Here is a 20,640-nt window from a genome sequence, read left to right as displayed (position 1 = left end):
TTTTCAATCTTCCCATTGGACTTCGGATAGTGTGGGCTGGAAGTGACATGTTTGAAATGGTATGGCTTGGCAAACATAGACCACTCGTGGATGTTGAAGCACGGGCCATTGTCACTCATGACAGTGAGTGGGATACCATGCCTGGAGAACGTCTCCTTACGGGCCTTGATGACTGTCCGAGATGTGAGGTTTGAGAGCTTCAGGATAGTTGGAGAAATAGTCAATAATCAACACGTAGTCATGACCATTCGCACGAAAGAGGTTGATGCCAACCTTGGACTCCTTGCTCTGCGCTGGCTGGAAGCGTTGACAGGTCGCACAGTTGAAGACCATGTTCAAGATGTCCTGGCTAATACCGGGCCAGTAGACAGCCTGCCTGGCTCTGCGTCTGCACTTCTCGACGCCCAGGTGTCCCTCATGGATTTGGCGGAGCACCGGGCTCTGGACAACTGAGTGGAATGACAGTCCGGTCCAGCTTGAGGAGGATACCATCAATCACCGTCAGGTCATCCTTTACATTATAAAATTGACGGCACTGACCTTTTTGCCAGCCATTGGCGAGGTCTTTGGCTGTCTCCTCGCGGATACGAACCACCTTCTCATCACACGCCGGGAGGGTGCTAGCACACAGCTGCACCTGTGATTCAATCTGCCGGATGATTTCCAGCAGTTCACTAGGCAAGGTGATGGAGCGGGACAATGCACCGCGTTGATGAGCTCCTTGCCAGGCGTGTACACTCAGTCAAAGTCGTACCTTCTGAGTTTGAGGAGGATGCGCTGCAACCGAGGCGTCATGTCATTCAGGTCTGTGTGGATAATGTGGACCAGAGGCCTATGATCCGTCTCGACAGTGAATGTCGGCAGGTCGTAGACATAGTTGTGAAACTTGAGAATGCCAGTGCGAAGACCCAGGCATTCCTTCTCTATTTGCGCATACCTTGTTTCGGTGGGCGTCATGGCCCTTGATGCGTAGGCTACCGGTGCCCAGGCTGAAGTGTCATCGCGTTGAAGCAGCACTGCACCGATGCCATCCTGGCTCGCATCTGTTGAGATCTTTGTCGCCCTGTCTGGGTCGGAAAATGCCAAGACCGGTGCAGTGGTGAGTTTGGCTTTCAGCACCAACCATTCTGCCTGATGTGTTGCCTTCCACTCAAAGGCAGTGGACTTTTTCATCAGGTTCCGTAGGGCCGTGGTGTGTGAGGCCATGTTTGGGATGAACTTGACCAGAAAGTTAACCGTGCCAAGGAAGCGCAACACCGCTTTCTTGTCTTCTGGGACCTTCATGGCTCCGATGGCCTTGACCTTGTCTGTGTCCAGGCGCACGCCCTGCTGAGCCATCTTGTCAACTAAGAACTTGAGTGTCGGTATGCCAAAGCAACATTTGGACCTGTTCAGCTTGAGGCCATTGGCATGGACACGGCGGAATACCTGCTGGAGACGGGAAACATGCTCTTCAGGGGTTGTGGACCATATGATGTCGTCCACGTACACACGAACCCTTCAATGCCCTCCATCATCTGCTCCATGATGCGATGGAAGATCTCCGATGCCGAGACAATGCCAAACGGCATACCGTTATAGCAGTATCTGCCAAACAGTGTGTTGAAGGTGCAGAGCCTTCGCTGGACTCATCCAGCTGGATTTGCCAAAATTCATGTGACGCATCTAACTTGGTGAAAAAAACGTGCGTGTGCCATCTCACTAGTGAGTTCCTCCCGCTTCGGGATGGGGTAGTGTTCACGCATTATATTCTTATGGAGATCCTTTGGATCAATGCAGATGCGCAGATCTCCCGAAGGCTTTCTAACACATACCATCGAGCTGACCCAGTCAGTCGGTTCGGGTACCTTGAAGATCCTTGAGCTGTGCCTTCAGGCGCTCCCTCAGCGGAGCCGGGACCCGGCGTGGTGCGTGGACCTCTAGCTTGGCATCAGGTCGTAGCAGAATCTTGTACCGATATGGCAGCGTGCCCATCCCGACAAACACATCCGGATACTGAGCGAGGCCTGCTCGCTCGGCATGATACAATGCCGGCCTGAAGATCCACATTGGAGGATGTCGTTGTGTAAACCCGCTGCACGAAGTTCAGCTGCTTGCAGGCATGCGCGCCAAGTAGGGATGCCCTGTATGGCTTGACAATTTCAAAACGTAACCGTGCATGGGTGCTCCGGTTGGAGACGAGTAGATGGCCGGATCCCAGTGCCGTGATGGCATTTCTGTTGTAGTCCAGGAGCCTGCAGGCTGCTGGAAGGACCTTGGGGGGGCTTCTTGATGCATTTGAAATCTGCCTGTGAGAGGAGGTTGGCGGAAGCACCTGTGTCCAGCTTAAACTGGATGGAGCAGTGGTTGACCTGCATCACCGCACGTCATTCATCCGCAGAATCCAGAGCGATGGATTGAATTTGTGATGAGTTGGATGTGGCATATTCACATTTGGTAATGATGCCCACACAGTAGGTGGAGTCCAGGCATTCTTCCTCTGGATCCCTTGTGCTGCCAGGATCAGAATCCTGTAATCGTTGTTGCACACTCTGAACACGCCGTCATCGGAATTGGGAGCGCTGGCCCCTGACTGGTGGTGCAGACCTGCACAAGGCTGCATTGTGTCCAGGCTTCCCGCAGTTTAAACATCGCCTGCCCCTTGCAGGACAGTGTTTCTTTAAGTCGGCGTTGCCGCAGTTCGAGCGCGTCATGACGTCGGCGTCCTGACTCTCCGCGCGTCGTCGCACATGCGCAGTGCGGGTGTCGGCCGCTTTGTTATCCCGTTCGCATCGCGCATGCGTCGGGCCCCGGGAAAAGCACGCAAAATGGCCGCTTTCATCAATGCTGAGGCGCTGCAACCGGGAGATGGCCTGCACACTCTCTGCCTAGTGGGAGGCAAGTTTCTCATTTTCAGACGATTTGTATTGTGCATAGCGATTTTTTGCGTGCTCATGCACTGTTCATGTTTCAATCGCGACTGACAGGGTCATATGCTTGATTTTCAGTAGCTGCTCTCTCAGAGGATCAGTGAACTCCAAAAACGATTTGGTCTCTGATCATGGAGTCAGCAATATCACCAAAGTTGCAGGACAGCGCTAGCAGGCGGAGGTTAGTTAAGAAGGAGTTGAAAGATTCATCTTTACCTTGTAGACGCTGTTTGAATATGTAGCGCTCGAAGATTTTTTGCTTGCTCATGCACTGTTCATGTTTCAATCGCGACTGACAGGGTCATATGCTTGATTTTCAGTAGCTGCTCTCTCAGAGGATCAGTGAACTCCAAAAACGATTTGGTCTCTGATCATGGAGTCAGCAATATCACCAAAGTTGCAGGACAGCGCTAGCAGGCGGAGGTTAGTTAAGAAGGAGTTGAAAGATTCATCTTTACCTTGTAGACGCTGTTTGAACATGTAGCGCTCAAAGTTTTCATTGGTGTCCACTTCACAGTGACTGTCAAACTTGCCCAGGATGGTCTGAAACTTTGTCTTGTCCTGGCCTTTGGTGAAGTGAAAAGAGTTGAAGAGTTTGATGGCTTGATCACCCGCTGATGAGAGGAGAAGCGCGATCTTCCTCGCACTTATGTAAATAATCTTTATTGTCACAAGTAGGCTTACATTAACACTGCAATGAAGTTACTGCAAAAAGCCCCTAGTTGCCACATTCCGACGCCTGTTCGGGTACAGAGGGAGAATTCCGAATTCTCAGCTGGTCCGGGAATTGAACCCGCGCTGCTGGCCTTGTTCTGCATCACAAACCAGCTGTCTAGCTCACTGAGCTAAACCAGCCCCTATCCGGATTGAATCCATTGCCACTGATCAGCCTGTCTATATCTTCTACTAATCGAAGGCTATCCTTCTCACTATTTACCACCCCAACAATTTTTGTATCATCGGCAAACTTACTGATCAACCCTCCTACATGCACATCTAAATCATTTACCTAAATGATTAAATGTTAATTTTCCAAATATATTGAAACCACTTGTACGCAAACATGCTTTAATACAATTTCTGTGTGGAGACAAGCTTTATAGATTCCCAATCCAAAATGCATCACTGGCAATATAATCTAATTGGCATAGACATATTAACAGTTTATATTCTGCCTGTACTCAGACTGTTCTGCTAATGGCAGATTCCAGTACACACTGTTGTTTCTCACCTGGGAAAAGAGGCAGGATACCATCCACATTGTTAGCGAAAAAGCACCAGGAAATTAATGTGACACGAGAGTAAACAACAATTTTTCAACTTTATTTTGGGTTAGCCCTACCTCGCAATAATTTCCTCTTGTTGTTCCTTTCTGGACAACAAGAGAGGTAAATCAGCGATGAATCTTTGCCATTTCACGAACAAGGGAATACATATTATGGGAAGTTGTGATCAAACAGCAGTGTTATGCTCAGGTCACACCTCAAGTATGGTGTCCAGTTCTGGTTTCCAAGAAACAAGTGTGGAGGCAGAACAGAAAAGAGCCTCAATGCCTGTCCCTAGTATGATTAACCAGGAACAACATGGGCTTTGAAATCTGAAAAATGAAGCGATCGTAGAGATAGGAGATCCTAAATGGTATAGAAAAGGCAAACTTTAATTTAAATGGTGGAAATAGGACAAGGGACAGAGGCTCCAATTTGTGCAGGAGGTTTTTTTGGAATGCAGAAAGTGACAATATGTGAAATAGGCTTCCAGAGAGTGACTGAGGCAAAAACTCAGAAGCATTTGAGAAAACAAAATGTAGCAGTTCGTGGTGTATATAAATGATTTGGAAGAAAATGCAGCTGGTCTGATTAGTAAGTTCAGAGACGACACAAAAATTGGTGGAGCTGCGGATAGTGAAGAGGGTTGTCAGAGGATACAGCAAGATATAAACTGGTTGGAGATTTGGGTGGAGAAATGGCAGGTGGAGTTTAATCCGGACAAGTGTGAAGTAATGCACTTTGGAAGGTCCAATGCATGTAGGAATTACACAGTAAATGGTTGAAGTCTTGCGAGTATTGACAGGCAGAGAGATCTGGGCATGCATGTCCACCGATCACTGAAAGTGGCAATACCCCTTCATCAAGTCATGTTGCAGCTGTACAGGACCTGAGTTGGGCCTCATTTGAAATATTGTGTACAATTCTGGTCGCCACACTACCAGAAGGATGTGGATGCTTTGGAGAGGGTACAGAAGTGGTTTACTAGAATGTTGCCTGGTATGGAAGGCATTAGCTATGAGGAGAGATTAGATAAACTCGGTCTGTTCTCACTGGAACGACAGAGGTTGAGAGGCGACCTGCTAGAGGTCTACAAGATTATGAGTGGCATGGACAGTGTGGATAGTCGGATGCTCTTTCCTTGGGAAGGAGAGTCAAGTAATAGGGGACATGGGTTTAAAGTACTTGGGGAAAAGTTTAGAACAGATGTGCGAGGCAATTTTGTACACAGAGGCGGGTAAACATATGGAACGAGCTGCCTGGGAAGGTGGTGGGAGCAGGTACGATAGCGGCATTTAAGGGACATCTAGACAAATATATGAATAGGGTGGGAATGGAAGGACACGGACTCTGTAAGTGCAGACAGTTTTAGTTTAGGCAGGTACCATGGTCGGCGCAGGCTTGGAGGGCCGAAGGACCTGTTACTCTGCTGTATTGTTCTTTAGCAATAAGTGGGTATCGGGTTTTGCTGGGTGGATGTGTGAGGATGGGTCAAATAGACTTCCTCAACAGCAAGCAACTTTAGACAAGGATAATTGGCAGTCGACTTCCGGTGGCGGCTATGAGGGAGTGAGTCGTACATTCGGTGGCTCTCACTCCGGCTGGCTTTTTGGACCTGGTTTCCCGACTTTTCGGAACTTTTGAGCGCTAGAAATGACGGCCACAAAGTTGCTGATTGAAGTGTGTGGAGCTGTATGGAAACAAAGAAGAGCAGAAAGCAGCGAAAGCAGGAAAAGAAGGGGCAGAGACAAAGTGGTGTGGGAGCTGACCCGGGATCAAAGATGGCTGACCGGACCGCGGACCAGACGATCCAAGCAGCGCTGGACAATATACTGCAGGTCATAAAAGGAATTTTTGAAGACATTAAGCGGGATAACTTAGAACTGCTGCAGAAAGTGATGGAGCAAGTGAACCAAAGGCTAGAGGCCCAGGACAAGAAGATCAAGGGGCTGGAGCAAGCGGTGGAGGAACAGGCGGACACACAAACGATCGCTGCAATAGAGATAGATGGGTTGAAGGAGCGACAGAGAAGACTGCTTGACAGGCTTGAAGACCTTGAAAACAGAGCCCGCAGACAAAATGTGAAAATTATTGGCCTCCCAGAGGGGGCCCCGATGAGGGCCGAAGGGGCACACAGGGTGCAGGTGAGACAGCCGCGACCCCCCCCCCCCCCCCCCCCCCGCCCCCGCCCCCAACCAGTGGTGGTCAGGTTCCACAGGTTCACAGACAAGGAGCGGGTCCTTCAGTGGGCAAAGAGTACGAAGAGCTGTACATGGAACAACAATGTCCTGCGCATTTACCAAGACCTAAGTCAGGAGGTGGCCAGGCGGCGAGCAGCCTTTAAAAGAATTAAAGAGATTTTGTTCAAAAAGCACGTGAAGTTCAGTCTGCTTTTCCCGGTGCGGCTTTGGGTCACGCACCAGAACCAGCATTACTGCTTTATGGACCCCGATGAGGCGATGGAGTTCGCAAAGGATCAGGGACTAGTGCCGAACGGAGGGCCCACGGACCAAAGTCAAAGTCTGAGTATTTTTTAATAAAATTTAAAATAATTTTTATTAAAGGTTTTCATAAAATATCAATAACAAAATGAAAAAGAAACCCAACAGGGTTAAGTACAAAACACAGTCCAGAAAAACAACCCTCCATACCGCCCCCCTATACATAAATAATAAATTAACATTAACACCCCGACTTAATACAACAAGTATATACACTCCCTTGAGACCCTCCAGTGTAAATAACAAAAACAAAAAAACAAAGTGACCCCCCCCCCCCCCCCCCACCTCCCGGATCCAGGATTCCACGTTTGGGGGCCTTCTTCCACTGAAGAAGAATCCTTCGCCGGGCTACCAGGGACGCAAAGACCAGAATTCCGGCCTCTTTCACCTCCTGCACTCCCGGCTCCTCTGCCACCCCAAATATTGCGAGCCCCCAGCCCGGCTTGACCCTGGATCCTACCACCCTCGACACTGTCCTCGCTATGCCCTTCCAAAACTCCTCCAGCGCTGGGCTTGCCCAGAACATATGGGTGTGGTTTGCTGGGCTCCCTGAGCACCTAACACACCTGTCCTCACACCCAAAAAACCGACTCATCCTTGTCCCGGTCATGTGTGCCCTGTGCAGCACCTTAAATTATATGAGGCTGAGCCTCGCGCACGATGAGGAAGAGTTCACCCGCCCCAGGGCATCTGCCCACGTCCCTTCCTCAATCACCTCTCCCAACTCCTCCTCCCACTTAACTTTTACCTCCACCACCGAGGCTTCCTCCTCCTCCTGCATCACCTGGTAAGTTTCCGAAATCTACCCCGCCCCCCCCCCCCGCGAGTACCCTGTCCTGTACTGTGTGTGGCCGTAGCCGCCGGAATTCCACCACCTGCCCGCTGGCAAACGCCCTTACCTGTAAGTACCTGAAGGTGTTCCCCCCGTATTTCTCCTCCAGCTCACCCAGGCTCGCGAACTTCCCGTCCACAAACAGGTCCCCCCGCTTTCGTATCCCTTGCCCTGTGCCACCCAAAAAACCCTCCACCTGTTCTTCCTGGGGCGAACTGGTGGTTCCCCCGTAATGGGGTCCCCGCCGAGGCCCCCACTTCCCCCCTGTGCCGCCTCCACTGCCCCCACATATTGAGGGCAGCCACCACCACCGGGCTCGTGGTATACCTCCTTGGAAGGAGCGGCAGCGGCGCCGTTGCCAGCGCCCCCAGACTCGTACCCACACAAGACGCCGTCTCCAGCCTCTTCCATGCAGCCCCCTCCCCCTCTATCGCCGACCATTGTCGCATTGGCGGCCCAGTAGTATCCACAGAGGTTGGGCAGCGCCAGCCCCCCCCTATCTTTACTCCACTCCAGGAACACCCTTCTCACTCTCGGAGTCCCTCGCGCCCACACAAACCCCATTAAACTCCTGTTAACCCGCCTGAAAAAAGCCTTCGGGATAAACACGGGGAGGCACTGGAACAGGAACAAAAACCTTGGGAGCACCGTCATTTTGATTGACTGCACCCTACCTGCCAAGGACAGCGGCAACGCGTCCCACCTCTTGAACTCCTCCTCCATTTGCTCCACCAGCCTTGTAAAATGAAGCCTATGCAGGGCCCCCCAGCTCCTGGCCACCTGGACTCCCAGATACCTGAAGCTCCTCTCCACCTTTTTTGGTGGGAGCTCACCAATCCTCCTCTCCTGGTCCCCTGGATGAACTACGAACAGCTTGCTCTTCCCCATGTTGAGTTTGTACCCCGAAAAGTCCCCGAATTCCCTTAGAATCCTCATTACCTCCGGCATTCCTCCCACCGGGTCCACCACATACAGCAGCAGGTCGTCCGCATAAAGTGACACCCTATGCTCCTCCCCACCACGCACCAACCCCCTCCAGTTCCTTGACTCCCTCAGTGCCATAGCCAGGGGTTCAATCGCCAGTGCGAAGAGCAGGGAGGACAGGGGACACCCCTGTCTCGTCCCTCGGCGCAACCGAAAGTACTCGGACCTCCTCCTGTTTGTGGCCACACTCGCTATCGGGACCTCATACAACAGCCTAACCCACCTGACAAACCCCTCCCCAAACCCGAACCTCTTCAGCACCTCCCACAGGTACCCCCACTCTACCCTATCGAATGCTTTCTCAGCGTCCATCGCCACCACTATCTCCGCCTCCCCCTCCCTTGCCGGCATCATGATAACGTTCAAAAGCGTTCGCTCATTCGCGTTCAACTGCCTCCCCTTCACAAACCCCCTCTGGTCTTCATGGATGATCTGAGGCACACAATCCTCAATCCTCGTGGCTAAGATCTTCGCCAGCACCTTGGCATCTACATTTAGCAAGGAAATCGGTCTGTAAGACCCACACTGCAGGGGATCCTTGTACCGCATCAGGATCAAGGAGATCAGTGCCCGGGACATTGTCGGGGGTAAAGCGCCCCCCTCCCTTGCCTCATTAAAGGTCCTAACTAACAGCGGGCCCAACAGGTCCATATATTTTTTATAGAATTCGACCGGGAAAGCGTCCGGCCCCGGTGCCTTCCCCGCCTGCATGCTTCCTATCCCTTTGATCAGCTCCTCCAGTCCAATCGGGGCCTCCAATCCCACCACCAGTCCCTCTTCCACCTTTGGAAACCTCAATTGGTCCAGGAAGCGGTCCATCACTCCTTCCACCCGTGGGGGCTCGGATCGGTACAATTCCTCGTAGAAGTCCCTGAAGACCCCACTGATGCCAGCTCCACTCCGCACCACACTCCCTCCCCTGTCCTTAACCCCCCCGATCTCCCTAGCTGCGTCCTGCTTCCGAAGCTGATGTGCCAGCATCTGGCTTGCCTTTTCCCCATACTCGTAAATTGCCCCCTGGGCCTTCCTCCACTGCACCTCCGCCTTCCTGGTGGTCACCAGGTCGAATTCGGCCTGGAGGCTACGCATCTTCCTCAACAATCCTTCCTCGGGCTCCTCCGCATACCTTCTGTCTACCCTCACCATCTCCCCCACCAGCCTCTCCCTCTCCCCCTGCTCCCTCTGCTCCTTGTGGGCCCTAATTGAGATCAGCTCTCCCCTCACCACCGCCTTCAGTGCCTTCCATACCATCCCCACTTGGACCTTCGCGTAGTCATTGGTCTCCAGGTACCTCTGTATACTTCCTCGGACCCGCTCGCTCACCTCCTCGTCCGCCAACAGCCCCACCTCCAAGCGCCACAGCGGGTGCTGGTCCCTCTCCTCCCCCATCTCCAAGTCTACCCAATGCGGGGCGTGGTCCAAAATGGCTATTGCCGAATACTCAGTATCCTCTACTCTCGCTATCAATGCCCTACTCAAGATGAAAAAGTCGATTCGGGAATAAGCCTTATGGACATGTGAGAAGAATGAAAATTCCCTAGCCCCCAGCCTTGCAAATCTCCAAGGAACCACCCCTCCCATAAACCCAATCAGCACTCTAGCCACCGTCGGCTTCCTACCAGTCCTAGACCTGGAGCGATCCAGTGCCGGATCCAGTACCGTGTTAAAGTCTCCCCCATTATCAGGCCCCCCACTTCCAAGTCTGGGATCCGACCCAACATACGCCGCATAAAACCCGCATCGTCCCAGTTCGGGGCATACACATTGACCAGTACCACCCTCTCTCCCTGCAACTTACCACTTACCATTATGTACCTGCCGCCATTATCGGCCACAATGCTCGACACCTCAAATGATACCTTCTTTCCCACCAAGATTGCCACCCCTCGGTTTTTGACATCCAGCCCCAAGTGAAACACCTGACCTACCCACCCTTTCCTCAATCTCTGTCCAACTTCTCGGCCAGAACAAAGGCCTCCCCTGGAGACTCAAAATAATGATGCCGGTCCTTGTAGGTAACCCACAGTCGCGCCGCCTGCAATATGCCAAACTTCACCCCCTTCCTGTGCAGCACCGCCTTCGATCGATTGTACCCGGCCCTCCTCTTTGCACCTCCGCACTCCAGTCCTGATATATCCGAACCTCCGCGTTCTACCACCTGCTGCTCCTCTCCTTCTTGGTCCACCTGAGCACACACCCCCGGTCGACGAACCGATGGAACCTCACCAGCACCGCCCGCGGAGGCACGTTAGCCTTGGGCCTCCTCGCCAGCACTCTATGGGCCCCTTCCAGCTCCAGGGGCCCCTGGAAGGACCCCGCTCCCATCAGCGAGTTCAACATGGTGACCACATAGGCCCCCACATCCGGCCCCTCCGGGAGGCCCAGAATCCGCAGATTCTTCCGCCTCGACCGATTCTCCATCTCCTCGAACCGCTCCTGCCATTTCTTGTGGAGCACCTCGTGCGCCTCCACCTTTACCGCCAGGCCTAAGATCTCGGTCTCATTGTCAGAGATCTTTTGTCGAGCCTCGCAGATCGCCACTCCCTCGGCCGTCTGTGTCTCCGGCAGCTTATCAATAGACGCCTTCATCGGCTCTAGCAGATCCGTTTTAATCTCTCTGAAGCAGCGCTGGATACCCTCCTGCTGCTCTCCCGCCCACTTCATCCACGCTGCCTGGTCTCCGCCCGCCGCCATTTTGTCCTTCTTCCCTCGCACCTTCTTCGGGTCCACCACCACCTTTTTTGTCGCCCCGCTCCTAGTTGAAGCCATATACATACAGGAGATGTTGTAGACTCCTTCCCATACCGGGAAACGGCGAAAAAGTGCCGTTGGGGGCCCTGAAAAGAGCCCAAAAGTCAGTTTTTGCGGGAGCCGCCGAATGTGCGACTAAACTCCGCATAGCCGCAACCGGAAGTCCAGTATTATGGTCTGTGGGACTTCTAGTTTCCTTGGACTGACTTTATATTTTTTGTTGCTTCACAGGTACTTTGTAGTTGTTTTTTTCCGTTTTCGCTGCCTATGCGTACAATGGGCGAGGGGAGGACCGGTGCCCCCTCTCTCTTTTGGGTTGTCTTTTTGCTTTTTCTTTGTGTTTTTCTCATTTTGGAGCTTCCAACGTAACAGAAATTTGGCCGGAAGCAATGGGGTTAAACGTATTGGATGTAGGGGGGTGACGCGGGTACTGTGTTGCTGTGTGTTTTTATTATTAATGCGCAGAAAGGGGGGATCGGTATCACTCACCTGTTTACACAAGTGGAACAGCATTGCAGCTGGAGCGGTCTCAGGTCTTTGTTTGATTGCCCTTGTTTTTTGTTTGAACTCCCTTACTGCAGGGAGACTGCTCGAGCAGGACACATCAGGGGGATGGGTGTGGGAGTGAGGGAGGGATGAGTCACCGGGCTAGCGGGAAGCTAGTCAAGGCAGTCAGGTGGGGGGGGATGCATACAGCCAGTACATGGCAGGGGTTGGGTTACAGAGGGATGTTGTTGCTAGGGAGGGGGGGGGGGGGGGGGGGGTGACTTCCGACAACTCAGGAAGGTAGAGGGTACGGTCTATGTGCATGGGGCGAAAGCTAGTAGAATGCTTGCGCAGCAACTCAGGAGGAAGGAGGCGGCCAGAGAAATAGGCAGGGTAGTGGACAGTATGGGGAACAGAGTGGATGACCCGTCAGGACTGAACAGGATGTTTCGGGAGTTTTACAGCAAGCTCTATACCTCGGAACCCCCTGGGAAGCCAGAGGAGATTAAGCGTTTCTTAGACGGACTGACCTTCCCAAAAGTGGGTAGGGGCCCGGAGTAGTCGCCGATCACCATCTCGGATCATGCCCCACACTGGGTTGATCCGCAGGTCTGCAAAGGAGCTACCAGCGCTCGCAATGGAGGTTGGACGTAGGATTGCTAGCGGAGGAGGGGGTATGCGAGAGACTGCGGAAGTGCATGCAGGACTACCTGCAGGTTAATGACACAGAAGAAGTCTCAGCAGCGACCCTGTGGGAGGCACTGAAGGCGGTGGTAAGGGGGGAGCTGATTTCAATTCGGGCCCACAGAGATAGAGCGGAGATGGACAGACTGGTCAAGGACAACCACCGGACAGATAGGAAATACGCAGAGGCCCCAAGGGAGGTCCTACTTAGAGATAGACGGAGACTGCAGGCCGAGTTGGGAGTGTTGTCCACAAGCAAGGCAGTGGAACAACTCAGGAAGGTAGAGGGTGCGGTCTATGAGCATGGGGCGAAAGCTAGTAGAATGCTTGCGCAGCAACTCAGGAGGAAGGAGGCGGCCAGAGAAATAGGCAGGGTAGTGGACAGTATGGGGAACAGAGTGGATGACCCGTCAGGACTGAACAGGGTGTTTCGGGAGTTTTACAGCAAGCTCTATACCTCGGAACCCCCTGGGAATCCAGAGGAGATTAAGCGAATCTTAGACGGACTGACCTTCCCAAAAGTGGGTAGGGGCCTGGTGGATGGACTAGGGGCCCCGATCAGAGCTGAGGAAGTACTGGGGGGCTTGAAGGCCATGCAGTCGGGGAAATCCCCGGGGCCGGTTGGATACCAGTGGAGTTCTACAAACAGTTCTCGGAGATGGTGGGGCCGGTACTGACTAGGGTATTTAACGAGGCGAGTGACAGAGGGACGCTACCCCTGACGATGACACAGGCTACCATTTCGCTGATATTAAAACGGGATAAAGACCCGGAAGCGTGTGGGTCATATAGACCAATCTCACTGATCAACGTCGACGCCAAGCTCCTGGCTAAGGTCATGGCGCTTAGAATTGAGAACTGCCCCAGAGGTGATCAGGGAAGATCAAACAGGGTTTGTGAAAGGCAGACAGCTGGTAGCAAACTTGAGAATACTACTCAATGTGATCATGATGCCCCCGGAGGGCAGAGAGGTAGAGGCAGTGGTGGCAATGGATGCCGAGAAGGCCTTTGACCGGGTGGAGTGGGACTATTTGTGGGAGGTACTCGGACGGTTTGGGTTCGCGGAGGGCTTTGTTGACTGGAATAGACTATTGTACCAGGCCCCAAAAGCTAGCGTTGAGGATGAATAGGACAACATCAGAGTACTTTAGACTACACCGGGGGACCAGACAGGGATGCCCACTCTCCCCGTTGCTGTTTGCACTGGCCATAGAGTCGCTGGCGATAGCCCTGAGAGCTGCGAGGGGGTGGAAGGGAATGATTAGGGGAGGGGTGGAACACAGGGTATCGCTGTACACGGACGACCTGCTCCTGTACGTATCAGACCCGCGGGCTGGGATGGACAGTATACTAGGAATATTGAGAGAATTTGGCAGGTTTTCAGGTTACAAACTGAACATGGCTAAGAGTGAGATGTTTGTAGTGGAGGCGAGGGGCTAGGAGAACAGGTTGAAGGGGCTGCCATTTAGGATGGTCGGAGAAAGTTTCCGATACTTGGGGATCCAGGTGGCATGAGACTGGGGCAGGCTGCATAAGCTAAATTTGACTAGAGTGGTGGAACAAACGAAGAGGGAGTTCAGAAGATGGGATGCACTCCCGCTATCACTTGCGGGGAGAGTGCAGACGGTAAAGATGACAATCCTCCCAAGATTCCTGTTTATTTTTCAGTGCCTCCCGATTTTCATACCGCGGTCCTTCTTCAAAAGGGTCAACAAGATTATGGGCTTTGTCTGGGAGGGGAAGTCCCCGCGGGTGAGGAAAGCGATGCTCGAGAGGAACCGTAGCGAGGGGGGCTGGCGCTGCCGAACCTCAGCAACTATTACTGGGCGGCCAACATAGCCATGATAAGGAGTTGGATGGTATGGGGTCTATTTGGGGGCAAGTGGAGGCGGCTTCGTGCAGGGGCACCAGTTTGGCAGCCCTGGTCACGGCCCCCCTACCGCTCCCGTCGGCAAGGTACTCCACCAGCCCGGTAGTGGTGGCAGTCCTGCGAATCTGGGGCCAGAGGAGGAAGCATGTAGGGGAGGTGGGAGCATTGGTCTGGTCTCCAATATGCGACAACCACCGATTCGCTCCTGGGAGTATGGAGGGTGGGTTCCGAGCGTGGCGGCGGGCAGGGGTGGGAAGGATGGGCGATATGTTCTTGGGGGGGTGGGGGGGGAGCTTCTCGAGCATGAGGGCCTTGGAGGAGAAATTCGGACGAGTCAGAGGGGATGGCTTTAGGTACTTGCAAGCGCGTGACTTCATACGTAGGCAGAATCCATCCTTTCCACGCCTCACGCCAAATGGGATCTAGGGCAGAGTAGTGTCTAGGGGAGAGGTAGGAGAGGGGACAGTCTCAGATATTTACTGTGAACTTATTAAAGGGGAGGAGTCTCAGACAGAGGAACCGAAGCTCAAGTGGGAGGAGGAACTCGGCGAGGAGATGGAGGAGGGAGTATGGGCGGAAGCCCTGAGTAGGGTAAATTCAACTGCAACATGTGCTAGGCCCAGCCTGATTCAGTTCAAGGTCGTCCACCGGGCCCACATGACGGTGGTCCGGATGAGTAAATTTTTTGGGGTGGAGGATAAATGCGCTAGGTGTCCGAGAGGGCCAGCGAATCACGTCCAAAACTTAAGAGATACTGGGAGGGATTTGCAGACGTCATGTCCCAGGTACTGAAAACTAGGGTGGTGATGAGTCCAGTGGTGGCAATTCTTGGGGTCTCGGAAGACCCGGAGGCCAAGGAGGAGAGGGAGGCCAACGTCTTGGCCTTTGCTTCCCTGGTAGACCAGCGACGTATACTGCTGGCATGGAGGGACCCAAAGCCCCCAAAGACCGAAGCATGGCTCTCGGACATGTCGAGTTTTTTAGGGCTGGAAAAAATTCGCCTTAAGAGGATCTGTATTAGGGTTCACCCGAAGGTGGCAACCATTCTACATAGAATTTACAGTGCAGAAGGAGGCCATTCGGCCCATCGAGTCCGCACCGGCTCTTGGAAAGAGCACCCTACCCAAGGTCAACACCGCCACCCCATAACCCAGCAACCCCACCCAACACTAAGGGCAATTTTGGACACTAAGGGCAATTTAGCATGGCCAATCCACCTAACCCGCACATTTTTGGACTGTGGGAGGAAACCGGAGCACCCGGAGGAAACCCACGCACACACGGGGAGGATGTGCAGACTCCGCACAGACAGTGACCCAAGCCGGAATCGAACCTGGGACCCTGGAGCTGTGAAGCAATTGTGCTATCCACAAGGCTACCATGCTGCCCCATTCATCGATAATCGATAAAAAAAAGGATAATCGGCAGTCTTGGAAACAGAGTGACAGTTCCAATTTGCCTGTAGCTTGGCAAATTGTTATACGTGTAAATTGCTCGTTACTATCCGAGTGGATGTTACAACTGAATGGGAAGACCCCAGAATGGAACCCTGGCACATTTACTTTTTTTAATAAAATGTGAAGGAACAGAGTCCCAGGACCACTAATCAGTTTTAACAAAAAACAAAACATTTATTAAACATGGAAGAATTGGATTATTATACAATGTTCCTTTACTCCCCCTTCAACAATTACACACAGGTTTTAAGATTACAAAGAACATCTTAAACTACAATGGTCTCAATTAACACACAAAGTCACTTTTAAGCACATAGGATGACTGTGATAAGACACACTCCTCTCTGAACCCAAATGAATGTCTGTGGATTTCTCCTCTAAATCCCCCCAGATGATTCTTATACTGTCAGCCATATTTTCTCACTGAACCATGGCTTCCACACGAGTGATTTCAAATTCTGCTTTCAAAATTCACACTTTCAAATCTGAGAATCCATAGAATTCCTCCCTGCAGTGCAGAAGGAGGCCATTTGACCCATCGAGTCTGCACCAATTCTCTGGAAAAGCTCTTTACCGAGGCCAATTCCCTCATCCGATCTCCATAACCCTGTGCATTGATCATGACCGATCTCCCTAACCTGCACATCATTTGGACTGTGGAGGAAACCGGAGCACCCGGAAGAGACCCATGCAGACACATGGTGAACGTGCAAACTCCATATGGCAAAAATCAAACCCAGGTCACGGGAAATGTGAGGCAGCAGTGCCACCTTCTATTGAATTATGCGTTTCCTTCATTGCTTCCATTAAGGTTTCACTTTCCGGTTTTACACCTCTTCCTTTAGGTTTCCTTTGTCTTAAAGGCGTTTACACAAACTCTGAGGTCTAGTCGCCAATTTCCTTCGTTATTTCAACTCACATTCCACAGGCTGCAGTAAAATCTCACAAACCTGAAAATCAATTCAGATATCTTTCGGGGTCTCAGCCTTCTTCTCAGCCCAGTCTGTCGTTACTGAACAGTTCTCTGTTCCAGTGCCTTTAACTTCTTGGAAACTTCTCTTCATTTCTGAAGTTTTCCTAACTAGTTGCTCTTCAGGTCTCTGCACTTGTTTTCTCCTCGCAAAGCTCAGGGCAATGTTCCCTCTCTATCCTTCTAAACCAACTGCTGGCTGGCTTGGCACAGGGCTAAAGAGCTGGCTTTTAAAGCAGACCAAGGCAGGCCAGCCTCCCCGAACAGGTGCCGGAATGTGGCGACTGGGGGCTTTCCCCAGTAACTTCATTTGAAGCCTACTTGTGACAATAAGCAATTTTTATTTCATTTCATTACCGCAGAACTGAGAGATATATTCTCTCTCCCTACCTATCTACAACTGCAATCAAATTAGCTAAAGTAAAACTTAAAGCTTCTCAACCTTACAAGGCCTTAGATGCTAAGCAACTCACTCTCTCTAAGCTCAATAGAAACACAGCTGGAACTTAACCAACCCCCACGCATACAAACACCTTTGTCCACCATGAATCTAACTGTAGATTTTCGACTTCCAGGAACAGAAATATTAAATTGAACCCACTTAAAACTATACCTTATTTTTAATGTTTACCAATACAAATATAAGCCCCTTAAAACTACCTGCTTTCCCAACACTCTGACTATATTATGATTTAAAGATTTCTTGCTATGTATGTCCCTCTCTGTAACTATTCATTATTTCCTAACACTCAGTAAAGATCGGAATAGGTGAAACGACATGTGTACATATTCCAGGGATATACAGACAGCAATGATTCACAATTCACAGGTTGTGCATGAGTTAGGAAGTTAAAAGTAAGATGGAAAATCAGAATTTTATTTTTGAAAAAAAACCTCAAAAGGAGTAATTAAGAGTTCTGGAATAATGTACCAGAAAAAACAATTATTGGACTCAAACCATATAAATACCTGGAGGGACAAAATATCGAGGGACACTATGAGATGGCGATCCATGGGTTTCAAAAAGCAGAAAAGATCAAAATGTGAAACTCCCTCCACAGCAAGCTTGTTGGTTCTTCATAAGGTGCAGATGCTCAAAGCTGAATGACCTCAGCTCTTGCCATCATCTCCTTGACTGCAGCAGTATGGTACAACTCAGCCCATATCAGTCTTGTAGATACCCAGCTCAACACAACAATGTGCATCATCTTGGGTGCCCGCCGATCTACTCTACTGCCCTGGCTCTCAGTGTTCAGCAACAGCTCCCATAAGGAGGGAGATTGCAACAAGAAAGCTCCTGGAGGAGATTTATATCAATCGAAGCCTGTCCCTACACAAGAACCTTACCAATCTACCTGCCGCTCACCTCCCATCATGCCAGCCTGTAAGGCTAAGATCACCGTGCCATGGAATAACAGCAGAGGCCCTGTGTCAGCGGGAATGGAATCAATTTACCACCATTAAAAACCATTCCCTCATCACAAATCCCACAGCCCGCCCACCCAGCTGCAACCTGCTATGTTAACATTGGGCACTCCTCAACCATTTGCAAATTGGCCAAGGCATCTGTGCAGCTAAATGGCACAAGTAGGGCTGTGCAGGGAACATGGACTGCAGATGTGGTGCACCCCAATCAATGACTTACATCATGAAGGCTGCCCCCTGACAAAATTCAGTGGAGGGCACAGAGAGCTCCATTTAGCCACTGCGGAAGCAATTGCCTGGCTTGGAGATTACTGTACACACTAAAAAAAACTGTTAAAAAGGTTGCTCAGTCCAAAATGTAGGTTACCTAAAAAATGAGATGTGTCATCCTATGTCCTTTTCTATCTGTCAAGTAGGAAATGATCATGTAGGGCTCTAGCTAAGAGCCTGCAAATTAAATATATATAACAAAAGTACACGTGTTCCATGGAGAAGTACTGTTCCTTGGGTTCAGCTCCATTTTTGTGCTTGATTATTACAATATAATATGGAGCAAAGGCATGCGAATATGTCTTTTGATGGAACCGCTTGCTGATGAACAAACCATTCCATAGGGTCAAGGATGACATTCTCCGGTTCCCCAGCCATGTGTTTCTCAGTGGTTCGCCATTCACTGGTGGTGGGATTTTCTACTCCCGCCCCTTGTCAATGGGATTTGCCATTGAAGCCACCCCATGCTCCGGGGAAACCCACGGGTGGGGGTGCACTGCCGGCAGGAATGGGGTATCCCAACAGCCGGAGAATTCCAACCCAGAAGTAATACAAAATGCTGTAAATACAGATTGATTGGTGTCTGAAGGTAAAAGATGAGTTTGTGAATCAGGTGAAAATCCAGCAGTGCTGATGAAAGATTTTGACTGAATCATTGTGCTATTTTTCTTTTTCAGATACTGATCAAAAACGTTGATTTCATTTCAATTTATCAACATTTTTTTGTCTTTCAATATAAAAAGTTTTCTGTGTACATTCAATTGTTTATCCATAGTTCATGTTGTCCAGATTGCTGTTTAGCATAAACAATCTGAATCTCTTTACAGCTGTCGGCTATGGAAATATAGGTTCGTTTTCAAGACTTACGTAATCGGGAATTGGTGAATTTTCCTCTGCACCAACCGGACCCCTCAGTGATTGTGTGGCCTGTTCCAGAACTTTGTTGTGCTTTTTCGATAGTAAAGCAAACAGGCTAAAAACATGACAAAAATGAGAAAAAATGAAAGTAATAATTAAAAGAAATTGTGCCACAGAAATTACATGGCAACACATCACATTTTCATTTCAATCTATTATTAACAAGCCAGCATTCAATCGGCAGACATTTAAACCACATTTGTAATGAGGAGGATACTTTAAATGGAAGGTTATCAGCCTCTACTTATTTTGGAAGCCTACCATTTAAAAACTAAGGCAGGCTTCTATAAAATAAAGTTGGAAAAGCATGGAGGGGTAAAATTTATATGTATTTTTTTGTAAACACATACATTCAGTAACCCGAGTGCAGACAACCTCAAGCCAAATTTCTATGGAACACAGGAATTAGCTTCATTTAAAGCTGCATTATCCCTTTTCCTGGGAATTACACAGGCCTATATTGAATCTATAAAAAGTAAGCGGCCTTGTGTATAATTACTTCCTTCTGATCCTAACTTTTTCTGAAGTTATTTTCATTTTACCACACATGGAGGGCTAGGGAACATATTTTTCCTTTCCCTTTTAATTTGCAGTTATTTACTTGCCACCCAGGAATTATTTTTGTTATACAATTTAAGTTGGAGGATGTTAAAAGCATCACAACTAGCTATTTAGACAATTAGCTTTCATTCTCAAACACCAAAGTGTAATGCAAAAAAAGTAAATGACATGAATTGGATTGCTTGGTGGCCAAACATATTGTTCTATAAAACCTTTAGCCATACAGATCAGGAAGCTCTCAGCTCCAGCTGTAGTACAGGCCCATTGTGGCTATCCATGTCAAAATTGTTTATCTCAACCAGGCAGTGCTTTGGATGCTACAAGCAGGAAGCAAAAATTTGTCTGGATTCCCATTCCTGATTGAAAGTATGCATATGGATTCCGGATTAGAACAGAGTTGTTCTTGTTGTGATGGCTTCTCTGGTATAAAGTCCTTCCAATACTCATTGCATAAGCTATTAAAGAATAAACACATAGAAAACAGGAGTAGACCATTCAATCTTTCAATATGATCATGGCTGATCATCCAAGTCAGTAAACTGCTTCCACATCATTTGATCCCTTCAGCCCCAAGAGCTACATCTAACTGTTTCTTGAAAACATAGAGTACGATTCACCAAAATGGGAATAACGACCTTTAGTGAACACATTTAGCTGTGTCTATCCGGCGCTCGCAGTGCTGAGAAATACGTGGCTATTCAACGTGACTCGTGTTGTATAAGGAGCCTCAACGAGGAAAGTGCAGCCGAGGCCGCAC

At 50.1% G+C, this 20,640-nt stretch overlaps 1 protein-coding gene across 3 annotated transcripts in view; it reads right to left on the bottom strand.

Annotated features, from left to right (window-relative positions):
• dym (dymeclin) overlaps positions 1-20,640 on the bottom strand; it is a 782,339-nt gene that overhangs the window by 293,205 nt on the left and 468,494 nt on the right. For all 3 annotated transcript variants that reach the window (XM_072497436.1, XM_072497434.1, XM_072497435.1), the window contains one exon: positions 19,272-19,377. In XM_072497436.1, coding sequence (XP_072353537.1) covers positions 19,272-19,377 — 106 coding nt within the window. The remainder of the gene's footprint in view (positions 1-19,271; positions 19,378-20,640) is intronic.

The sequence above is a fragment of the Scyliorhinus torazame genome, chromosome 3 (genome assembly GCF_047496885.1).
Source record: "Scyliorhinus torazame isolate Kashiwa2021f chromosome 3, sScyTor2.1, whole genome shotgun sequence".
NCBI lineage: Eukaryota > Metazoa > Chordata > Chondrichthyes > Carcharhiniformes > Scyliorhinidae > Scyliorhinus > Scyliorhinus torazame.
This window is presented reverse-complemented; position numbering and strand designations above follow the sequence as displayed.